This window comes from Xiphophorus couchianus, chromosome 13, assembly GCF_001444195.1.
Source record: "Xiphophorus couchianus chromosome 13, X_couchianus-1.0, whole genome shotgun sequence".
Taxonomy (NCBI): Eukaryota; Metazoa; Chordata; class Actinopteri; order Cyprinodontiformes; family Poeciliidae; genus Xiphophorus; species Xiphophorus couchianus.
The window spans coordinates 5,458,104-5,480,470 of record NC_040240.1 but is presented as its reverse complement, the minus strand read 5'-3'; the positions used below and the strand labels follow the sequence as shown (position 1 = coordinate 5,480,470).

General features: G+C 40.5%; 1 protein-coding gene across 1 annotated transcript in view; it reads right to left on the bottom strand.

Moving 5' to 3' along the window:
• Nucleotides 1-759: 759 nt before the first annotated feature.
• The window catches only part of trim71 (tripartite motif containing 71, E3 ubiquitin protein ligase), a 41,938-nt gene continuing 20,330 nt past the window's right edge, over nt 760-22,367 (bottom strand). Inside the window, exons 4-8 of the mRNA XM_028035123.1 lie at nt 15,579-15,713; nt 8,463-8,705; nt 7,855-8,352; nt 6,929-7,069; nt 760-6,692 (exon numbers count right to left, since the gene is read on the bottom strand). Coding sequence (XP_027890924.1) covers nt 6,120-6,692; nt 6,929-7,069; nt 7,855-8,352; nt 8,463-8,705; nt 15,579-15,713 — 1,590 coding nt within the window. The 3' untranslated portion in view covers nt 760-6,119. The remainder of the gene's footprint in view (nt 6,693-6,928; nt 7,070-7,854; nt 8,353-8,462; nt 8,706-15,578; nt 15,714-22,367) is intronic.

Below are 22,367 nucleotides of genomic sequence, written 5' to 3'. Positions count from 1 at the left end.
GCTGGAAGTCAATGTCAATAACATCTAATGGGTTTAAAGTTTTTAATTTGGATAATTACATTTATATATTGTCTGATAACTAACACCAAGAGGAATGTATGTGTGATTGAATTGAAGTATTTGTTAAGTGCCTCAAGATGATGTTGTGAATTGGCACTATACAAATAAACTGAATTGATTTAAATGATACATTTGGTCTAATTACCAGTTAAGGGACATTTAAAGGTCTATTTAAGGGCATCACCATCTAATACAGAGGCACAAGTTTGTATTTGTAGATAGGATTTTTTTTTTCTTACTTCACATCACAAAACATAGTAAGTCATTGAGGATTGTGGTTGAAAAATAACATGAAGAAGTTGTAGTGTAGTGAATACTGTTGGGAGGCACTGAATGTAGATTGTGATATTTCCGTATCGTCAACCATTACTTCAGCAAAGGTCAGGGCGTTAGCCCATTTTAACTGCTCCACTAACCTTTGTGGTGTGTTTCGACTTTTCTGGAGGTCGGGGGGGGAAAGCAAACAATGTTATTACCCTAAATTAGGATGGAGGTGTGCACTATACCCTCCCTCCGCCCCCTCACTGAAACCAGGGACTGTCCAAACCAGTTTGAGCAAACACAGGCGGTGTTTTTCCTGCCTCAAGCAGGTTCAGTCAGTCATTGTGTTTTTGTTTTGTCCACTCAAGAAAACGGGAGAAAAGGAGAAACTTAGGCGAACGTAACTTGAGCCGCTTAGGAGAAAAGACAGAAACCAGATTTAAAGTCAAAGAAATGCAACTTTATTTAGAAGTAAACAAAAAAACAAAAAAAACAAGAGAAAATAACCAAAAGAACTGCATAGGAAATGTTTAAAGTCCACAGAGAGAGCGGTAAGGCGGCCATTATAATACAGTCTCCTGTGCGTTACCTAGACTCAAGGCCTGGCTTTTGCGCTTCTGTCCCAATCTGTGTGTGTGTGAGTGTGTGTGTGTGTGTGTGTGTTGAGAGGTTAAACTGGAACACACACACACACAGAGCAGGCTTTGGGTCAGCAAGAATCAGCCTTGGTCGTCTAAATTCAGCTGGCCACGCCGGCTCGCCCTGCCTCTTGGACTGAGAGAGGATACATTCAGTGGATTTCTGCTTAGATATTGCAGATGCAGCGCACAAACACGGAGCTCACTACGCAACCAAAGCAGGCTCTGGGAGAGCAGGACATGAAGGGGGGAAAAAAAATATTATAAAAAGAAAAACAAACTGTCTGGGCAGCGCATTTTGGCTGATGTCGAACGACGACCATGTTGGAAACAAACACGACTATTTGTTTCGCAACACCAGACGGCCCCGTCCACTGCGTCCTGTTGCTCTCCCAGGGGCCCGGCGCAGGCAGAGAGCGTCAACAAGAACCCATTTATCCCTTTTCTTCACAAGATACATTCTAAAAGGGCCTACGAGTCGAGTGGTGTGAAGCATTTGTACTTTTTGTCAGAGAAAAGAAAGGTGACAAGGAAAAAAAAAAAAAAAAAAAAAATCAGAGGAAACTAATCAAACTAATAATTTTTTTTTGGAGCAGATTGAGAAATAATTTCTTTCATAATATTTAAATGGACACGCAAAAAGAAAAAAAAAAATCAAGATTAGTTCATAAGAGGGAAGAAGTCAACTACATTATCACTACGGGACTTTTTTTTTTTTTTTTAATGAGACACCTGCAGCACGAGGCAGCTGGGAACAACCTGAGTTTTGTTTTAATTTTTTCTTTTCCTGTCTAAATTTTTCCTAAGCCATTTATTCCCCCCATTCTTTTTTTATTTTCTTTTTTTTTTTAGATTATACAATCATTTAAAACAAAAAGGGAGGTCTATGACCTTGCATGTTTCGTCTGGTGCAGCTTTGCGATTCTTCTTTCCCTGGAGAAGTTTTAAGAGGCCAGAGAGAAATAAAAAAATTTTTTAAAAATCATAAATTTGCAGCCCTTACATTCAAAATTGAGCGCAATTCATTACAGCTCCAGCAGGGGGTGCAATCAACTGACCACGTTTGTTTACGAAGGGGAGATGAATGCTGGTTTTTGTTGGGGACACAGCTGGAATTAAAAAGGGGAGATATGTTTATTCATTTTGTAAATGTTTACTGCCTTTTTAAATTAATTCTAGGCTGTTTGACCACAAATTAATGTAAATAATGTAAGAATCAAAACTCTCAAGCCTCTCGGGAACAGAAGCGTCGCTAGCTGAACAGGTTGCGCACTGCAGAGCCTCAAACCAACAAGAAATACAATCGCAAAGGTCAAAAGTTAATTCCAACCAACAAGCTTTTTAAACACACATATAGACATCTTTGGGTATACATTTTGTTTGGAAAAACAAAAACAAACAAAAAAAAAAACATCCCAACAATCAGCTACCCACCCTATCTGAGCCTTTCAACACCTATCTGGGAGACATCAGTATAATACAAGAACTTTTAAAGCATGCAATGAAACGAAATACAAATAAAGGTTTAAAATACATTTTTCCTCTTTAAGAGTGAAGACCTAAGGATCTTAAAGATAGAATTCTGCAATCTTAATTTAAAAAAAAAAAAAAAAAAGTGTAAAAGAAAACAAAACCTGATGCACCATTGAGTGAACATCTCGGAGTAATACTGAAAAGCAAAAAAAAAGAAGAAAAAAAAAATCTCATTGGTTAATTGATAGGCGTTGTGTTCAAAGCAGCAATACTTTTGCAGACTCAAGCTGGTTCATCCTCCTGCCTGGTTTAAAGGGATATTTCGCTTCAGTGTCAACATGTCTGTGAAAATGTAGCGACGAGGCGTGGGCTTGTGGAGGTTAATACATAGAGGTTCATATTTTCTGTTATACCACGATCAGCACTTCTGTCGAGCAGCAGACTGTGGGCTAGCTAACGGAGCAGATAGCCTCACCAGTTAAACTGCTCACTGTCATTTGTCGTGTTACCAAGTTAATGTAACATAAAAGTGATTTTTAAATGTATAAATATGTTTTGCTGCTTAAACAACAACAAAAACAATTAACGCTACGCACATGTTCTTTCTCATTTTGGGTAAATATTTTAATACCATGGTATATTTGTACTGAAGACAATCATAGTATGCCTAGTGATGACTAGTAAATAGTCATCACAACTCCCTCAAAGCCCAGTTAGCTTCAAGGAGTTAGCCTACTAGTAATCTTTGGAATAAAACCAGAAATATCCCTTTAAATGATGAGCCAGCCTGCTGTCACACATTAGGCGTAATCCGACGAGATGAATTGGAGATTACAGACTCATTTCAACCAACATCAAGCATCCTAAAAATCCACACTGATAAGATTGGTAAATTGTGCTGAAATCTGAGGTAATTCATGTGCGTTTAATGGCCGACACTTTTGAGCTGCTAATTCTTTACGAAAGACCAGTTTTTTCCTCTAACCCCGCGTCCCTCGGCAGCACAGAGACATCTCCCACATGGAAACCTGTATGTTCAACGTCAGTGTGAGGTAAAGGTAAATGGGGTCAAGGGGTCGGGATAGGGTTAGGGTTAACCCAGTGCATCCAAACCAGAGGAGGAGGATTTATCCTCAGTTGTTCTGATTTTAAACCTTTTGATATAATGGTCCAGTGACACATCGCCTCTACAACATCGCAGTCCAAATGCCAATCCTGTTTTGGCACAAAATTCTCACAGGTCGTTTTTGGCACAATGCTCGCATCGGAACGATTCGTTTTGTTGCTGATACAAAAACAAAAGAAAAAAAGGCAATAATTTAACCAGGCAGGTTACAGTAGATCAGGCAGACACGAAAGCTGTTTTTATACAAATTCTGTTTCAACGCTAAACAGTACAATGATCTTTGGTCCTTGTGCTGAACGGTCAAACAAGGAGGTATTGGTGAGGTAAAACAAAATCCTTCAAGAAAGAGTAAAAACTGAGGTATTCAGAAGGAATAATAAATTGAGGTATTCAAAAGCTTTAAATGCACCGTAACCACGAGGAACGAAACTTGAGGTATTTGGAAAGTTGAGGTATACGAGAAACGAAGTGAGAACATTGAGGTAAATGTTATCCAACACTAAATCTCCCAAGTTGTATCAACAAATCGTCAATTCAGAAGCAAGAGTCAGTCTGAGGTGGGGTTTTTTTGTTTGTTTGTTTCAACGAGAAACTAGCTTACAGAACCTGATATTGTCGAGTGCTTCCAGGGAAGCAAAAACCAAGAGGCGAAGGGATTGGTTGCACCTTAAAGAAACTGTATCAGTCAGTAGGGACGGGGGTTAGTTAATAAAAAGACTAATCTGAGATGGTACTCTGAGTCTAATCGTGATAAAACTATGGCATTGCTGAATGAGCTTAGAGAATAAATGTAAGGGTTTTTCTTTGGTGCGGGGTATTCTCCGTTTTGAGCACCTCTGCAAGACAGAAACTTTCTACATTTGCTCCCACAGCCAGAGTCTTACGGGAGAGGAAGTACTTGGTAACTTGGGACCTAAGCATTCCGTTTCTCCAAAGCCTAATGTAAGACAGTGCGATGAACTAAACTCCACGAGTTGTAAGAACGTTAGACTTTTCAAACAAGAGTTATTTAAAGAAAAGTTTTAAGGGGGATTTCAAGATCCGTTAAACGCCACATTTATAGCTGGCCTTTGTGCAGAGATTCTAACTTTGGTTGATTCTAGTAGTTGGTCTGTAGACCTCCATCTTTAGAGGAATCCATCTACTAACGCTCAATCTGAAGGCGTTCTTTTTATTTGACTTAGATCTAAGGATAAATAAATAGGGTAGGGCTTTGTGATGATGCCCTCTCATTGGGCTGCTCTGGATCTTTGGCCCTCGGAGCCAAAGGCCGTGGCTTTAAACCACAATCTAAATCCAAGACATTGATATATTATATTAGGCCTGTAATCTGTTGTCATTAATGTCCTCAGGACGGCCACAACAGGCGTCTACTTCTGAAGGCTTTTTGTCAAACAGCATGCCTCGTTTAAAAAGTAGCTTTCACTTCTATAATTACATTTCTACGATAATGCGAAGGAACACGTTGAGATCTCTGCGGATTCAACTCTTAAATCATTCTGTGGGTCTTCCCGTTCGGAGAAGACCATGCTTTCTTTGCATATTCGTTTTTCTTTCTTCGGCGGAAACGCGACATCGTCCCAGTCTTGCGATAAAAGTTTAGGGGTCATGATCGAAAGATATCTCATTTCAGGGATCATTTTAGAGCTGATTTTCATACATTTATTTCCTGCTTCTACTCATTAGGAAATTTATTAAATCAGCATTAGTCAGTAAAGCTAGGAAAGCCTGAAAAAAGAACCAATCGTTCGGACCAGTTTTTACGATGACCTGAGCTAATTTTGATTCCATTGAGTTTGGCATTGCTTCTCACAGTCTTGCTCGGCATTTGTGAAATTACAAACTCCACTGAGCTAAATAGAGAAAAGGGTCAATCTACTTCTCTAAGAGGGGAGGGGGAAAAAAAACACCTAAATAGTCTAAAAACAGGAAAGGACACTACTTGACCCTCGTCTTCTTCTCTGAGCTGAGCCTACTGATGAGAATCAACCAGAATCAACCTCTACAGCGGTCTGAGTATTGTCTCAGCAACAACATTCAGGAGGTTCACGCTTACTCATACTGAAAATGCACAGAGAGAATTCAATGAATCCTGTGCAAATATCAACCCAAGAATCTACTTTTATGTCTCTTAAATAAAGTATAGAGGTAGACGTTTCTTCTTTGTAAAACTTCACGGACTAAAACCTCTGCTCAGTGAGTATGAGTACATTCATAAAGAGCTAAATGAGGTAGGTATGGAGCAGAAGGTACGAGATTTCAAGAAGTGAAAGAATTCCCTGAGATGGATCTTAAAGGAGGGCGCACAGAGAGGACTGAGAGCAAATACGAGTCCATTTGGATAGGTCCCCATTGTATAAAGTAGACGTATGTTTGGGTGAGTAGTAGTGAATGTGAAAAAAGTCCTTTTAGCCTAATCTCAGTCCTCTCTGAACGGCCCTGCCTTTCTGTTGATTGATTCTCTCCTCTCCATTTCCTTCATTGTGGAAAGTTACTGCAAAAAGAGCAAACGGAGGGAGAGAATGCAAAAAAAAAAAAAAAAAAAAAAGATTTTTTTTCTTTTAGAACTTGAGTATGCGGTTGTTTCCAAAGTCAACGACCACGATGACTCCGTCGGGCATCACGGCCACCCCGGAGGGGCGGTCCATCTGTCCGTAGCCACTCCCCTGAGTGCCAAATTTGCATAAAAAGTTTCCGTTGGGCTCGAACACTTGGATCCTGTGGTTGCGGGAGTCGGCCACGATGATGCGGTTCTCTTGGTCCACGGCGACGCCCTGGGGGCGCAGAAACTGCCCGTTCCCCGTGCCCTCCGAGCCCAAGAAGCGAGCCGACTGGCAGTCCGGCCGGATGACCAGGAGCCGGTGGTTGTTGAAGTCGGTCACGACGAGGTGGTCTTCGTGGTTAAAGGCGACCCCTCTGGGGGAGTCAAAGTGTTTCCACAGAGCCCCTTCGAAGCCGTACTTGTTGAGGAAGGAACCGTCGGGGGCAAAGAGTTGCACGCGGTGGTTTCTGGTGTCCGAGACCAAGATTTTACCCTCAGAGTTGACGGCCACGTCCCAGGGATAGTTGAACTGCCCGTTCTTGGTGCCCTTTTCCCCAAACTTCAGCAGGAACTGGCCCTCAAACGTAAACACCTGTCAGGCAGAGATCATGAATTAAATCTATGTGGGTTTACATGTAGAGAGGAGGAAACACTACAGTTCCCTGTACAGCCATAAACTTGATGGGATGTGAAAGACCAACACAAAGTGAAAAGACGAGAAGGTTCAGGGGATACAAAATGGCTGTCCAAACATTTCTGGTCCTGCATGGAAATGGAAAATGTTACAGAAGTTTTTCAAGCCAATTTTGCCGAACCCGGCCAACATACCTGCACACGGTGATTGTCCTTATCAGCCACAATGATCCGTCTCTGACTGTCACAGGCAACCCCGGCTGGACGATCAAACTGACCAGGCCGAGAACCCAAGGAGCCGAATTTATGGTGGAAGGCACCGCAAGGCTTGAAGATCTGTTGACAGAAACTCTTTTTTACCGATTGGATTTCAACAGTCTGGCATTAGGATTTTTAAAAGACAACCAGTTGACCTGAAAGTTACTAGACTGCTAAGTTCAAGAGTTACATCCTGGCTGGACCCTGGAAAGCCAAAGTAAATAGAAGCTTTCTCAACAAAATGCATCTCATGTTTAATAACGCTGAACTAGAGTTTAGATCTGACCTAAACATCCAACCTGACTCCAGAGCGCAGGTATTGTGTCTGAGCCCGACCCAACTCAACTAATTGACTTTAATTATAGACCCGAGCCCAAAGTAAACCAGACATAATGAGACTTTACTGCTTTCGTTTTTTTTTGTTAAGTAAGCAGTGTTACTTCTTCCGTTTTTAGCTTTTGTTTAACGTCTTTCAGCTCCATCTTGTTGTAACCGCAGGGTGAGTGAAGGGCAAGTCTTCTGGGATGTGTGATTGATGGGATCCGATCTCAGCTGCTGTTTGACTGGAGATGACGAAGCCGCTGCGCTTGTTACGGTCAGAAGAACTTCTGCACCTTACTCGTCTTTCCCCAGTAGATCTCTATTTAGACTAAGTAGATTAACACAACTTCACATCTTGGATCCTCGTTTGGCTTTCTTTGTGCTGTAAGTATTGCAGGTGTACAAAACGCATGACAGACACCCGAGCCGGCTCAGGTCATAAATCTAAACACTACACCAAAGCTGCTAAGCTTAAAAACGTCAATGTAGCCCTGACATGTTTAGTGCAACTATAAAGAGAACATTCCAGCAGACGGCTCTACCTGTATGCGGTTGTTGCTGCGATCCGCCACCACGACATATCCTTCCTTGTCCACGCTGATGCCCCAGGGGCGACACAGCTGGCCGTCTCCCTCCCCCTCACATCCGAAAGACGACACCTGGGAGCCGAGGGACCCGTAGCTCCGTCCGGACTTGACTATCACCTTGAAGGGGCTGCCCTGGATGTGCTGGTTGCACACCAACACAGACACCAGGTGTTCCCCCTCCGTTTTCGGCAGGTAGCTGACGGTGTAGGATCCGTTCTGGTGATCCGTCACCTCCACCGCGGACGGAGAGCCGTCTGCGACGGACATCACCATCACCGACACCGGGTCGCTGCCGGACAAACGCGGCTCGCCGTCGTGATTGTATCCGATGACGGTGAAGGACGCGGGCTTCCCGCGCAATACGTTTTTCAGACCTTCGCCGTGGGCTTTGGTGACGGGGGCAAAGGCGCTGCTGCTGATCAGGCCCATGGACTGGATGGCGATGTACAGAGCCTGTTTGAGCAAATTCACACATGAAAAGCAAGCAAACAGTACCATGTGTTCAACTAGACTAATAAAGCTTGTGATTGCTGCAGAGTGAGAGATCTAGTGCCAGTCCCAACCTGGTCTGGAGGCGTGAACATGAAGCGGTCGTCCTCTTGCGGCTGCAGCAGCCCCCTGAGAGTCTTGAGTTCATGGATCTGGGTCAGCATTCTCTCCCTGGCCAGCAGCACGTCCAGGTGGTGGCCCTCATCCAGTATCTGGCTCACAGCAGCAATGGTGCTATCCAGCTTGGTCAGACTCTGGTGGAGTTTCTCCACCTGCAGGTACAGAGACTTGGCCTTCACCTGACGGATCTTCTCCACCTGGGAACAGAGGGCAGGGTTAGAGATGAGAGAACAGGAGGAACATTTCAGCGTCTGCTGTCACTGAGTGCTGTCAGAGTCAATACAGCGTAAAGGTATTTCGAGACTCAAAGTGGTAAACAAAGACATTCTTAGACCAGATTCCTACAAATCTTTCTTTTCAAAATGGAGCAAAGTTTCATTTTGCTCCACAGCGCCCTCTAAGCAGCCAGTTTGAATTGCAGCTTTGAAGCACAAGAAACTAAAGAGACTTTTAGATGCTTCCTATGAATCAAACAGGATGCTTTGCCTTTTTAATTGTTTCTGCACGTTTAAGACTTTTAAATTGAAAATTAGATCAGCTTAATTTACATAGCATATTTTAGCAACAAACCAGTTCAAAGTACTTTCTATGAAAAACAAAGACAGCTGGGTTTTTGGCACTGATTTAAAGGAACTCTGTTTCGGCTGTTTTGCAGTTTTCTGGAATTTTGTTTCAGATTAAAGTAGCATAAAAGAAAAGCTTCATATAGAAGCTTATATACAGATTAAAAATTACTCAGAGGCCAAATATGACATTGAAGTTTATTTATCACTCTTATTTTTATTCAACCGACTCCCTGGACAAAATAAAAATGCTCCAATGAAAATCCAAACATGCAGTTGTAACATTCAAACCCAGAATGAAGAGAAACAATAACAAAGGAAATGCAGTTTCATAGATTCTATCAAACAGCAGCTATATTTAAAGGTCTATCTGTGCTGCACCACAGGAAATCACCAATAACTTGTTAAACATGTGAACAATACATTTTACTATAAATTTTAAAAAAGTAAAATTAACTGCAGAGTAATACAAACATGGCTTTGTCATTACAAGCTGCTTCCAGCAGCGCTGGCCTCTAGGGGGCAGCAATGAGCAGATCTTACTTCATTTGTAAAGAAGAAAACCCAAAGCTTTTGCAAAAGCAAATATTGGTCCCCACAGTTATTGTGCAACTGTGTGCCAGTGTCAGACATTTTTAGACTTTTTTTTTTCTTACAGTTGAACTTTAAGTGAAAAAAGGTTTTCTTTTTAAATATTGTCAATTAAGACTAAAATCCTTTCGGTTTGTGTTTCTAACAGATCAATTTTACAAGCCCTTTGAGATAAAAATCTACTTTTTATTAAAAAGCTCTCATAGGGATTTTTTGTTATGCATTATTTGTGTGAGAAAATAAAACAGGAAACAAACTTTTACATGTTACATAGCACCTCATTGAAAGGAAGAAAAAAAGCTGCATTTCTGATTCTTTAGGAAGCCAGAGCATAAAGGCCTTAAAAAGGGTGGAGGCTGGTAGAACCTGAGCCTCACGGACCGGCCTCTCACTTAACAGCAACTGACAAAAAAAAAAAAAAAAGTTCAACACAATAGACTGACTGGCTCTTTGTTTCTTTCTGTCCCCTCCCTTTCCAAGGAGGCCAAAAGATCTGAAACATCAATTTGCATCTGTGAGACTAGAGTTACATTTTATAGATAGTGAGGACAAAGCCTGGAGTTGGGCTTTGTGACAGATACGCAGCTAGTTTTAGTTCCTGGGCTGAAGAGCAGACGGAGGAGCAGAGTGAGCCGGTGTTGGTTTCAGAGAAACAAAGCACAGACGGAAAAGCCAGACGCAGCTCTTGATATTCTGCCATGTTTTAAAGCACCACTTAAATGTTACAACTTCCCAGGTCAGCAAACGACTCTTCTACACACTTCCAGATGAAAACACAGCCACATAAAGTATGTTAAGTTCTGTCTATAGGAAAGTTGCTGCTCGCAGCCTCACAGTCATGAATTTATGTCAAGTTGGTGTTGATGCTGATCCACAGAGAGGAATATCAGTCAATTTGACACCAAGCATGACAATCACAGAAACGGCTAAAATTAGCAACCATATTTGCGAGGTTTTGTGCGACTCAGGTTGTTCAGTTGTTGAGGTGATTCCAAAAAAGGAACCACACAGGATCTGCAAATAAAGTCCAATGTGGCTGGAAATGACGGGGAAAGAAGTGGATAAAGTCGCGCCTGTGGGGAGAACCAAAGGTCCGCTTTGGAAACCGCTGGAGGAATAGTAGAGTATACGGTCTCTTTACTGAGAGGTTACCCAGAGCACCAGAGTTTTCTCAAGCTGCATGCTATTCTGAGTAAATGTATTGCCCCTCCCCAACCTGCTGCTACATACTTCCTATCATCTGGCTGAAACACTTTGCCTATTCTTACTAGAAAACAGAAATTGGCCGTTTGGAAATATTTCCGGCATGAAAAACACCCGTCGCGCTTCCAACCAATCACTAATATGAGCATGTTACTGTGCATATACCATAGAGAGAGCAGAATAGAAAAAAAAATAAAAGAAATGTTACACCACATGTTTAAAAAACTGCTGCTAAATTAGTTAAGTTACGATGCTATTCTCAGCAGTTACAAAATCAAAAATATGTCGACACCACAAGAACTGTTGAGATTTTCTCATTTTTAAAACAGTAGAAATAAATGTTAGCCTTCTAGATTAAATATGCTTTTGTTTAAACCATAATACTGCAAACTTCTTTTTACTTAAGGTCATCATTCTGCAAGAATCTCAGTGAATAAATAATGGTTAAAAGTCCATTCAGTTGCAGCTGAATTCTGCCACAAAGGCTGTTTAAACACCAAATCAATCCACTGTTGGTTCCATTAAACCCCTGACAGAAATCTATGGGAGATTGTGATATTGGTAGGAAAATGGATTGTAAGGACTTTACCTGGTCATGGATGAGTGGGTTGATCTTATAGTGTGGTAAGTGGGATTAAAGAGGAAACATGGTCATTTAAAATGATCCCTGAGACACCCACAGCTCTCTCTGATGGATGATGCAACGTCACAGTTCAGAACCAAATGACTCTGGTTCCTTTAATATTAACAAAAATTCTTTAAAAAATTGCTGCTGCACGCGTGCTGTGGTGGCGCAGGGGGTTAGCACGCCCCACGTTTGGAGGCCTTAGTCCTCGACGCGGACGTTGCGGGTTCGACCCCCGGTCCCGACGACCTTTACCGCATGTCTTCCCCCCTCTCCTCACCCTCCTTCCTGTCTGCCTACTGTAGAAACAAAAAATACGAGCCACTAGCGCCGCAAAAACTCTTCGGAGAAAAAAAAACAAACAATTGCTGCTGCATAATCAGCCATGTTGGCAGAGCGTTTTTATGAACTGATATTCCACGAGGTTGTAAATGTAAAAAACAAAAAAAAAGAAATCTAATTTTTTTTCTATCATAACTTCAGCGTTACAGTGAGATCTCTTTAGTAGTCATACCAACCCACTTGAAACAGTTGACACAGTGGAGGAAATTTGAAATTCACAACAGGAAGAGATTTACATACATCCTAAAACAATCAAAGAACAACTGATCAGGTTATTGTATCAACATTTCCCTTTATAACATTAAGGCTTGTAGTTCTAATCATAAACCAAATAAAGTCCCAGAATAACCAGATTTTTCCAGTTGCATGAGGCAAGAATACTAAACCTCCCCTGCAAGTTGCTGAGCACTGCCAGTCAGCTAGATGAAAGAGTGCCAGTACACTTCGACTCAGAGAAACAATTCCAGTCACAACATGTAGTCCTTATGTGAAAAATAAGGTGAATTAACAGCTTATTAGACTCGTGATTGAAAGAGCAGAAAACAATCCTTCTGAACAATGAACATGATCAACACTACTGGGTCGGTCAGGCCCATATTCTGCCTGCTCCCTTTAGGCCTTTTGTTTAACTTGAAACTGTTGCATCTTTGTTGCAGCGGGTTGTTGTGAGGGGCAGAGCCTGAACGAGGATATGATCACGTTTTTCATCTGATCCAGCAGGAGGAGTAGCGGTCAGAGCTGAACAAGCGGCCGTGTGAAACCCAGAGGAAACATGGCTGCCGCCGCTGCAGCGTTGGACACTACGGCGCTAAAAGGAGAGGCTGACAACATGAGGGGGCATCCCGTCTGTGTCATCATGACACAATCTGCCTTGTTAAGTCAAATTACATCCTAAACAATATATTTAAAAGCTTCAGATGAATTTCTTTAGAAATGGGAAATGTGCCGATACTGGTTTGTAATGTAAAATAAAGTGTGATCATTCCATTTTTTATGTGGTTTTTTTGAATGACTTCTTACATTTAAAAATAAAAAATGGATACAATCACAATTTAGTAAATGCATTTTTGTTACATCATCTGATGTTATTTTACTGCGGTGGTCAAAAATTACCAGTAAAATCCTGCATGTTAAAGGCAAAATGCATGTAAGAAAATCCAGCCCATATAAAACAGTATAAGAAAAAAGTCTCATTGACTTTTTTTTATTTTTATAGAAAAGTTCTACATCACAAAGTTTCATTCTAAACTAAATCAAAATACACTGTTGGATCCTCGTTCTTTCATGATAGCTACACAGAAAACAAGAGGCGACGTCTCACTGTGTGGGTTAGAGAAGTCATGTATCATCTCAAAACTAAAAATGTGATTACAGAATTACTTGTATACAGTCTTAGCATCATATATTAGCAGTTAGCATGCTATGCTTAGCATAGTGCATTTTCCATAGGGTTATCCCAAATGACATTTCCTAAAACTGGCCAACATTTCTTGCTTTTTTTTTTTTTCCCCTAATCCAGCCGACATGTTTCATAACAAATCTGAAGCTAAAAATTATAAAAAAGAAACTTCTCTATATGTTCTGGTTCCGGTTATGTGCTTATGAGTAACTTCTCCTGGTAACAGCCAGTGAAAACTGTGTCCTTCCTAGAAGATCCTTACAAGTTTTAAAGCTGACTTGAGAGTTTGACACCTTCCTCCCACCACTAGTCGTCCTCATCAGGATCTACTCTCACACTGAAACAGCGTTCGTTAAACCCTGGTAATGGCTGACATTGTGAATTTACCAATACAGTTTCCCCTACATGTAACTGATCGTGACGCACTGCTACAGCAAAATAAGAGCTTCCACGCCTTCAGAATGAAGTTTTTCTTTATATACATATTAAAACAATGTAAAGCAAATCAGAGCTTGAAATAACTTTAAATTTTTATTTATTTTAAAAAGCTGACTACTGTGCACTGCGCTGCTCTCAGGAGAGAAGAAAAACTAACGACGGTCTGAAGCAGAGGGAGAGAAAAAGCAAAAGTTACATAAGGAAGGTTAGGTTGAATGCATTTTTAGTTCCAACCTGTGAAAACGACACTGATCTTATCGCATGTTGCATTTGAACCATAGCAACGTAGTGAATAAAAAATAAAAAATGCACAAATAATAATTGAAAAAAATTAAGCAAATGTCACTCTGGACAAATCGAACCTGAACAATGGCATCATTCAACCCACAAAAAACATCTGTAATTTTCAGCAGACCTGCTGACCGGCTGGTCGCTGCTCAGCTGAACGCCTCACGCATTGTTTTTTTTAAAACCACCATTAACGTGCAAAATTGCCAAATTGAGCTGGAGTCTCCCTCCCGGTTTTTTAGCTCGTCAATAAAAACTTGGAGCAATCTTGTGTGTTTGTAAAAGCCTACAAGCATTTAACTTGGAGCGTGAAGAAGAACGTTCACCTCTTTGTGCAAACTGGACAGATTGGGGGAATCTAAGGAGCCAGAAAGCCACTTCAAAAGAGGAAAAACAGAGAGCATATGGCTTATTCCTGACATGAGGCAGAAGGCTATGAACTGTTTCAATAAGATCCCCTCCTGCCGTGTGGAAGAAGCCTCCCGACGCTGCAGCTCGGACCAGACCTCCCCCTCCCCGTCTCCATCACCGTCGCATTCGATTAGCTGCAGCCCCTCCTGAAGCTACCCATATGGTCATCCCCAACAATGAAATTTCACACACAAAGCTGACTCATTTAGCCAACCCCCCCCCCCAAACCCACAGGAAGAAATTTATACATTTAACGAGATCATTTCCTGTTTCGCCACCACACATGCTCTCCGTCAGCCCATTTGGAGAAAAGGCCGAGAAATCCTGAAGATTTAAGGTGAGGAGGAGTCGATGCAACTTTCACTCAGGAGGTGATACAAAGGAGGTCCTCTTAAAAACATGGAGCCAATAAATAAATGTTAAACGTGTAATATTAAAGATTTATATCGCTTAATCTTTTTCCTCACAGCTTTTAGTGTCGACACATTTCATGCAGGAGTTTTCCACGCTTTAAGATTTAACGTTTCTGGGGTTTCCAGTCTTTCCAGTCTTTCTTTTTTTTTTTTTTTTAAAAAAAAAAAAGGTAAATGATTTTCACTGTTAATGTAAAAATAAATATTTTTCTACAGTTATTATTGAACCAGACAGATAGCTGGTTTTCAGTTAATAAAAAACTGACAAAATCTGAAAAAAAAAACAAAAAACATTTTACTGAAATAAATGAAAACGGACATAATCGCAACACAATATTTTGACCTTTTTGAATTCTGAACCTAACAATTAACCAAAGTATTAAAAAAAAACTAAAACTACTACTAAAACTATTAAAAACTAAAAACAATATTCAACTAATAAAAACCAGGAATCAGAATTTAAAATCTAATTAAAGCTAACTGAATTAAACGAAAAGTCACAACAAAATCAAACTAAACTATAATAAAAAACTTTAAGCTATTCTAACCCTGAGGTGGATGAATGATCAGTATGGTTAGCATTGTGTATTTGAGTTTCACTAGTAGTATCCGCCCTCTATCATCATTTAGGATGTATATAAAGTAACGAGTAATGCGTCTTTTTCTATCTTAAGCTGCTCAGAATGCTCACTGGGCATAAACAATGATTAAAACACTGGTTTTACCGAGTCAAAACTGGAACAGGATTAAGGTGGGCGAGGTTTTATTCCCAGATCCAGAGTCAAACGGCGGCTCACCTTCCACAGGAGCTCACACTCCCTCTCCTCCAGGGCTTTCCTGTGTCTCAGAACGAGAGCCTTCACTTCGGTCTGCACCACCTTCGCCTTGATCTCCACCTGCTCCGCCATGGCTTGGACTTTTTCCATGCTTAGCTGAAAAATTGGAAATTAAAAAAAAAAAAAAACAATTAAAAAATGCAATGAAACAAACAAACAAAAAAAAGTGCCATTACAAGGCAGAGACTTGAAGGTACGTGAAAATGAAAAGACAATCAATAAATTGAAACCGAGACACAGGAAATGCTTATTGGTTTATCTGTTATTTTACACAAAGTATAGATGACCCCCACAAACAGGAAACAAAGCATCAGGAAACATTAATGGAAAAAAAAAAAAAAAAAAAACGTTTTCCTGGCAAGTGAATGGATGAACACCTGCTCTTTGTTTTTAGCTTCATTCCTTTATAACAATCGCTGGTTGGAGGCAGAGAAAAAGGAAACATGGGTTAGGAATGGGGAGGTTCTTCATAAAATGATTAACATCCTGCTGTTTGGGAAAATTTTCACTCTTTCTAGAATAGGAATTTTATTATGGAAATGCAAGAAAACGTAATTAATAGAGGCAGTGTTGTTCAACGTGAGCCGCACCACATGATGTAAAAACCTTAATGAACATATCCAAAAGAGAAACACAAATGTTCCAACACGCAAGATTAAAAAGAGCAAAACCAAATAACAGAAAAATAGGAATTAATGATAAAAATAATAAAAGACATTTACTGCTTTAAAAATCCAAATGAGTTTTTGATGCCAAGAAAAAGAATTGTCTTTAAGCTAGCTGTTAGCTTTAGCCTCTGCGCCAAACTAATCTGGATTAGACTAAATGAGAACCGCAGAGAATTTATCCTCCATGTAAGAAATGAACTGTTCAGATCAGAAATCCTGAACATGAGTGCAAATGTCAAAAATTATAAAGACAAAACAAATCTTTGTTTAAAACTTGTCAAAGTGTTAAGAATGAAAATAAACATTTCTTTGCTTCTCTTAAAAGAACTGAAGATGGTTTTCTTTCCAAAGTAAATAATTCATCTTTCTATAAATGGACATTTTTTTCTGTGCTTTTCATTTACAAGTCTATTTCAATGACAAGTTGGCGAAGAGTCGAGATAAAGAAGCAGCTGAAAGAATAAGTCGAAAGGTCCACAAAGTTGCCTAAAAACGCCAGACGGCAACATCCTGACTGCGGAATATTTTTCACCAGTTTCAGGAACTTTTGAAGACGATGAGACGTTAGAAAGCCTGAGAAAAGCAAATAAAGAAAGTAGCTGAAAATGTGATTTTCTCTACTGTGATTAAATACTATTTCACCAGATTTTTAAAGAGGTAACTTAAAAATCAGCAGCTTTTAGAAATAAAAACCTATTGTTTGTTTTGTTCCAACTGCAAAAGTGAACACATAATTTTAAACCTTACAGAATATTTTAATGAGGCAGGAATTTAAAAAGGAAATGATTTTGTTGTACCAACCTGGATACTGTTTGGTCCTATTTTACAGGCCAATATTAAATAATCAAACTTTAAAAGAGAGGCGCCCCTTTTATTACTACCTGATGCAATAAAAAAAAAAAAAAAGCCAGGCCGTAGCTTTTACAACGCACAATTTGGCCTAAATGAGGAGTATTCTCTTTGTCTCCTTCTGCCCACTGTGTTTTATCAGGGCCTTTTTCCTCTGGCACCTCCTGGGAGGTCACGAGGTGAGCTGGACCTCACAGGCTCCAAGTGGAGGTGGGATAAGGCTTCCTTTGTCATATCTGCCACTGAGATCAAAGGTCACCTAAACCTCTACAGGTCGTGATCCGCAATCCCTGTCTTAAGACGCATACGGCCCACCCCCATCGCACCCCGGCAGGAACAAAGGCGGCCCGGCGGGCGCTTTCTTTTCTCTGGCCGTGTCGCGCGATGTGGCCGGCGAAAGGAACAACTAAATCAGGCAGGAAGGGAAGGAATTAACGGGGAGCTAATATCGCTTGAGACAGGAGTCCTTAGGAACATTTTTTAACTCTCTGCAACTCGCCGTTTGTTTCTCTAGGTCTATCCACCAACGGTCATTCTAGAACCTTTACAAAAGAATTATTTTTCACATTTTATAACGCTACAAACATACGTATGTTATTAGGATTTAATGTAAGTAAAACAGAGCGTAGCTGTTCAACGAAAGCTTTCAAAATTGTTTACGAATAAAATTTGAAAAGTGTGACACGCATCGTTTCCTGCAGCATTTTCATCTTTTTCTCTCTTCCATTTATCCGATACTCCTTCCAGCCTTTGTGTCGCCATCAACGCTCCCAAAGGAGCACAGCTTGGCGTACAAAGACAGCCGAACTAACCAATAAAAAAAAAAAAAAACACAGCAGAAGCAGAGAGTTTTGACCAACTAGGAGGTCACAAGTCCCGGGTCAGAGGTCAGGGGAGATAATGGGTGTAGAGTGGACGGAAATTTCCTACCTCAGGGGACAGAAGCGTATGCCTGTGTTTACATATTATCTGGCGTCAGCGTTTAGTCCTGCAGTGACCTGGATAGAAGTGAACAAACACGCCGAACGGCTCAAGGTGCTGCTGGACGGTGGGTGGTGCGTCTCCTGGCTCACATCCTGTAGCTTTATCAAACACAACCTCACTGATGTGGTCACCCATTTATTTTTCTTTACAAATAGAGCCTCAATGTTAAGCGAGTTTTCCTACAACGTGGCCTGAAACAGCCGTTTTGTGATATCTGGGAATTTCAAAAGAATCCAACAAACACCCGCAGTGACATAAGCACTCCGGCAGAAAGATACGAAGTTTGACCCGACCAGACGAGGGGTCAGGCTGAGAAAATGGATAGGTGGGGCACATGCTCCGTGTGCTGGAGATAATGCATGTCTGAATGTCATATGACCTCAGTGGAAAAGCTCGTGTTTCATGTTTTGGGGCGAGTATTTGCCAAGGTCACAACTCTGCCCCACCTTCCAGGCAAATTAGATAACCGCCGCGTTTCTGACCTGCCCCTGATAACTCTGCAGGTTTCAAAGCTGCTTTTCTGAGTCGTTCCTTTGCCTCTCTTGTCCGAAATGGTTGATTTAAACTTTACATTATGGACAAAGATTATGCTATAAATAACACTATCTGCAAAGAGTACACTATCAAAATTATTTAGAGTTGAATGATAAGTTATGCAGAAAATTTCTATCAAGAATTTTTTTTTAAACCAGAGAAACTGGTGACTGGAACCAGACAATGTTCTGTTTATGTGTGGATTCTGCCCATCGGAAACCTTACAAATCCTTTCTGTCCATGTCAGCCAGCTTATTCGGTTAACTACTCAGCAGGTTATTATTGGACTGGATGGTTAATGTTTTAGGAAACAAAAACAAACATTACGTTTTATTCTTTTAACAAACCTTTGTTTATGGGGGAATGGAAACTCTTCCGATTTTTCAGGTAACAATTCTAATTTGGTTGTGCTGGTCAATCTGGCTCCAGCAGCACATTCAAGCTGAGGCTAAAGCCAACTCTCCATTGTCAAGTCTCACTCTAGCCGGTTCGTGTTTGGTTCGGCTCTAGCCAAGTTGGGCGGGTCTCCATTGGCAGTGCGTTGCTAACCGTGTGGGCGGGAACATGAGGGTACAGCAGCTGTAATCGACGCTCCAAAGTCAATTAGCTCAAGCCGACTTTGGCGTCAAGTCTCTTAGAAATCTCTCGGTATATTTGTTCGTTGGCAGTTGAACCGTCCAGTTGACGCAGTATGCGCTCTTACTTGAACAAGTACTGCCTTCGCTTATCTTGTTCATGGACCAATCAACAAATCCAGTCTGCTCCCAATTAAATTGTTAGGACCGGTTTGTGCCGTCCCAGAGGAGGCTCTAAAGAACAGGGAAGAACCGGGCAGAAACCACAAATGGAGACAAATTTGTCATAGTTAGAGTTTGAAAGGGTGATGTAGGAAGACCGTGCCTCTCCATTCGCAAATTTTGATAAAACTCAAAAAGCGGTCGGTCAAGGTCGTCAAAGTCTTAAGATGTCTTAAGTCTTAAGATGGCCTCCATTAATACTCGTTTTTCCAGAGAAGGAGATGCTACACCTCGCCATCACAGCCATGCAGGAAATCGAAGGGCTTACCAGGCATGTTCAAAAGCATTGTTACAAAGCGTTGATTAGTCTCCAGCGAAAACAGAATCTGACTACCCTACCATTGTAATCTCATTTTAAATTCTCACTTTTTTCCTATTTCCGTGTGTTGGGATTACTTAAAAATTCAATGTTTCATTTTCTTCCTCTAGGTAAAGATATTAACATGTACTGTAAATATGAACATTTCTAAATTTGGGAGATAAATTAAAAAAATGTTTTTTTTATCACTATGTAGCAATTTTGCACAAAGCTTTGATAAGAATCCGTGTCAGTGGCAGATCTGAGCACTCCTCGCTGAAAATATTATTATTTTCACATATTGGTTCGTAAAAAAAATTGTTGTATACCAAGACTGGAATTTAAAAAAAGTTACATTTTAGGAATTTGTAAAGTTTTTTATACAAATGATCAAATTAAGTTCATATACATTATTTATATTGCAATACTGTATTTTAAAAATGCTGTTGTGACAAAGGGAGCACAAAATGAACGGACCTTTCCAAAGGTTGTGCTCTAACAGGGGAAGTTTCAGCTATTATTTGAATTCAGCCAATAGTTGAAAACAATCGTAATTTCTTTGGTGCCACATCCTGGTCTAATTGTGCATTTCCAAAAAACGTCAAACTGATTCCTAGTTTAAGCAATGAGGCACGCTGTTAAAATATGTGGAAGAAAGAATAGTACTGCAATTACTTTAGTTGTATGTTTTAAATGTGAAGCACGATTACTAAACAGATTTTATGTATATGTTCACAAACAGGCATTTTATTATTATTAAAAAAAAACATTTGTATTAAGAAATCTAAAAAAAACATGCCAAGGAATATTTTCTGTTCACTTTAAATAATTGATTGTAGTTTCAATGCTTTTCCCTGACTTCCTAATCGCCTTTAAAAAATGTCAGACGTCAACAGTTTTTTGATTTTCTAGTTGAAGTCATGACGTAAATGTCACCAGATGCAGATAAAAAAAAAAAAAAAAAAAAAAAGCATGTTATCAAGTTGAAGTCAAACCCTTGGAGATAAACGGCTGGTGCCTTTAAACTGCAGCAGCCGTCAGCAGTGTGAAGAGCAGTGAGACAATAGAGACTCCTTCTGTTTTAGTTCAACACCTAAAACTGGAAACTGTTCCAAAAATATTCAGGAAAAACACAAGAAAATGCTGCTCCCCTTCTAAATAGAGCTGCTTCACATATATACATTTCATGCTTCTGTTTCAAATAATGATGAGATGCTAAATGTTTAGCCTGCTGGCACCAGACTCGACCCATTTGCAGCTTTTGGGTGAAAAGGAAAAACATGACCGCCCTCCACCCCCTTCTCATACGTTCAGATAAAACCGGAATGTAAAGAAAGTTCAAGAAGGTGCAACCTAAACTATAATCATGTAAATGAAGAGGCCTAATTAGTATGTGCGTATGTGTGAGAGAGTTGGGTGGAGTGAGATGTGGGTGGGTGAAGGAGTAAAAAGGGGAAGGGCAAGTGTTCCACTTCTTTAAAAGAAGTGGGTATTTTCCTTTCTCTGAAATCCTTTAAATACCTCACCTACCCTCCCCCAGCTCCCCCTGTGAGACTCCTCCCCGTCCTCCCCCTCTGACCCCGAGCCCTGCCCCCGCCGGAATTCAACTCATGCGACCCCACCCCCTATTTAAGGGCCAGCTGGACACCTCTAACCCCGGGGCTCCCCGGCCGCCCGGTACTGGTCACTCTCTCAGATATCTAAGCTGAGCGGCTCTGATGTCCAAGCGCGCTAGCTGCTAGCTGCTGCTGCGATTTTTAAAGGCACAGCTGCTCCCCTCAGGTCCTACTTAGTGCTTGGAGGAGATGGATGAGGGCAGCTCTGGGAGCTTTGCTCTTGTATGGGAGACCTCTCCTTTGTTAGCAATCTGTTTGGCCTATTTTATTACAGTGGAGTGATTTTAGTGAAGCTATTACTGCTATTAATTTGACTATGTTCTAAATAAATGCGCGCAACTCTGCTGTTCCTGTCTGGTGTCGCACCCTGTTCATGTTTTTTTGGATTTTTAGTTCATTTTAAACTAGCCATGTAAATCAAAATTTTCACAGAAAATATTTCACCTTTCCTGACAAGTCTGGGTTATACAGACTAAAGGTTTTATCACAATATTTTGTTGTGATGTGATGTTGTGATAAGCACCATTTATTTCTTCTTTCTTAGGTAACATGACTTAATGGCACAGCAGTCATAGCCCCACAAACACAAATATTGCTCTTGAAAAAACGTGTAGTAAGTATCTTTAGGACACCAATCACACTTCATAAAAAGATGTCATAAAGAAGTGGGATTTTTTTAATCACTAACCTGGACACAGTAACTGCATTTAATTACAGTTTAAAATCTATTGGTATTTTTTTTATATACTTTCGATGGAAAAAAAAAGTGAGGAAAATAGAAAACCTAACAGTTTGGTTTCTTTTTTTAAACGTCATGACTTAGAATTTATCAAACAACGATGAATCAAAATTCCTATCATGAGGAGGAATTTACCATGACAAATAATAACCGATACGTCGTCTTGGAGTTTCCTCTGGGGCGACTAAACAGCAAGCCACAGTGGTGAGGAAATGTCATTCGTTTTCAGTTTTACATGAATAAATAGAAACTATTCTAGCAATAA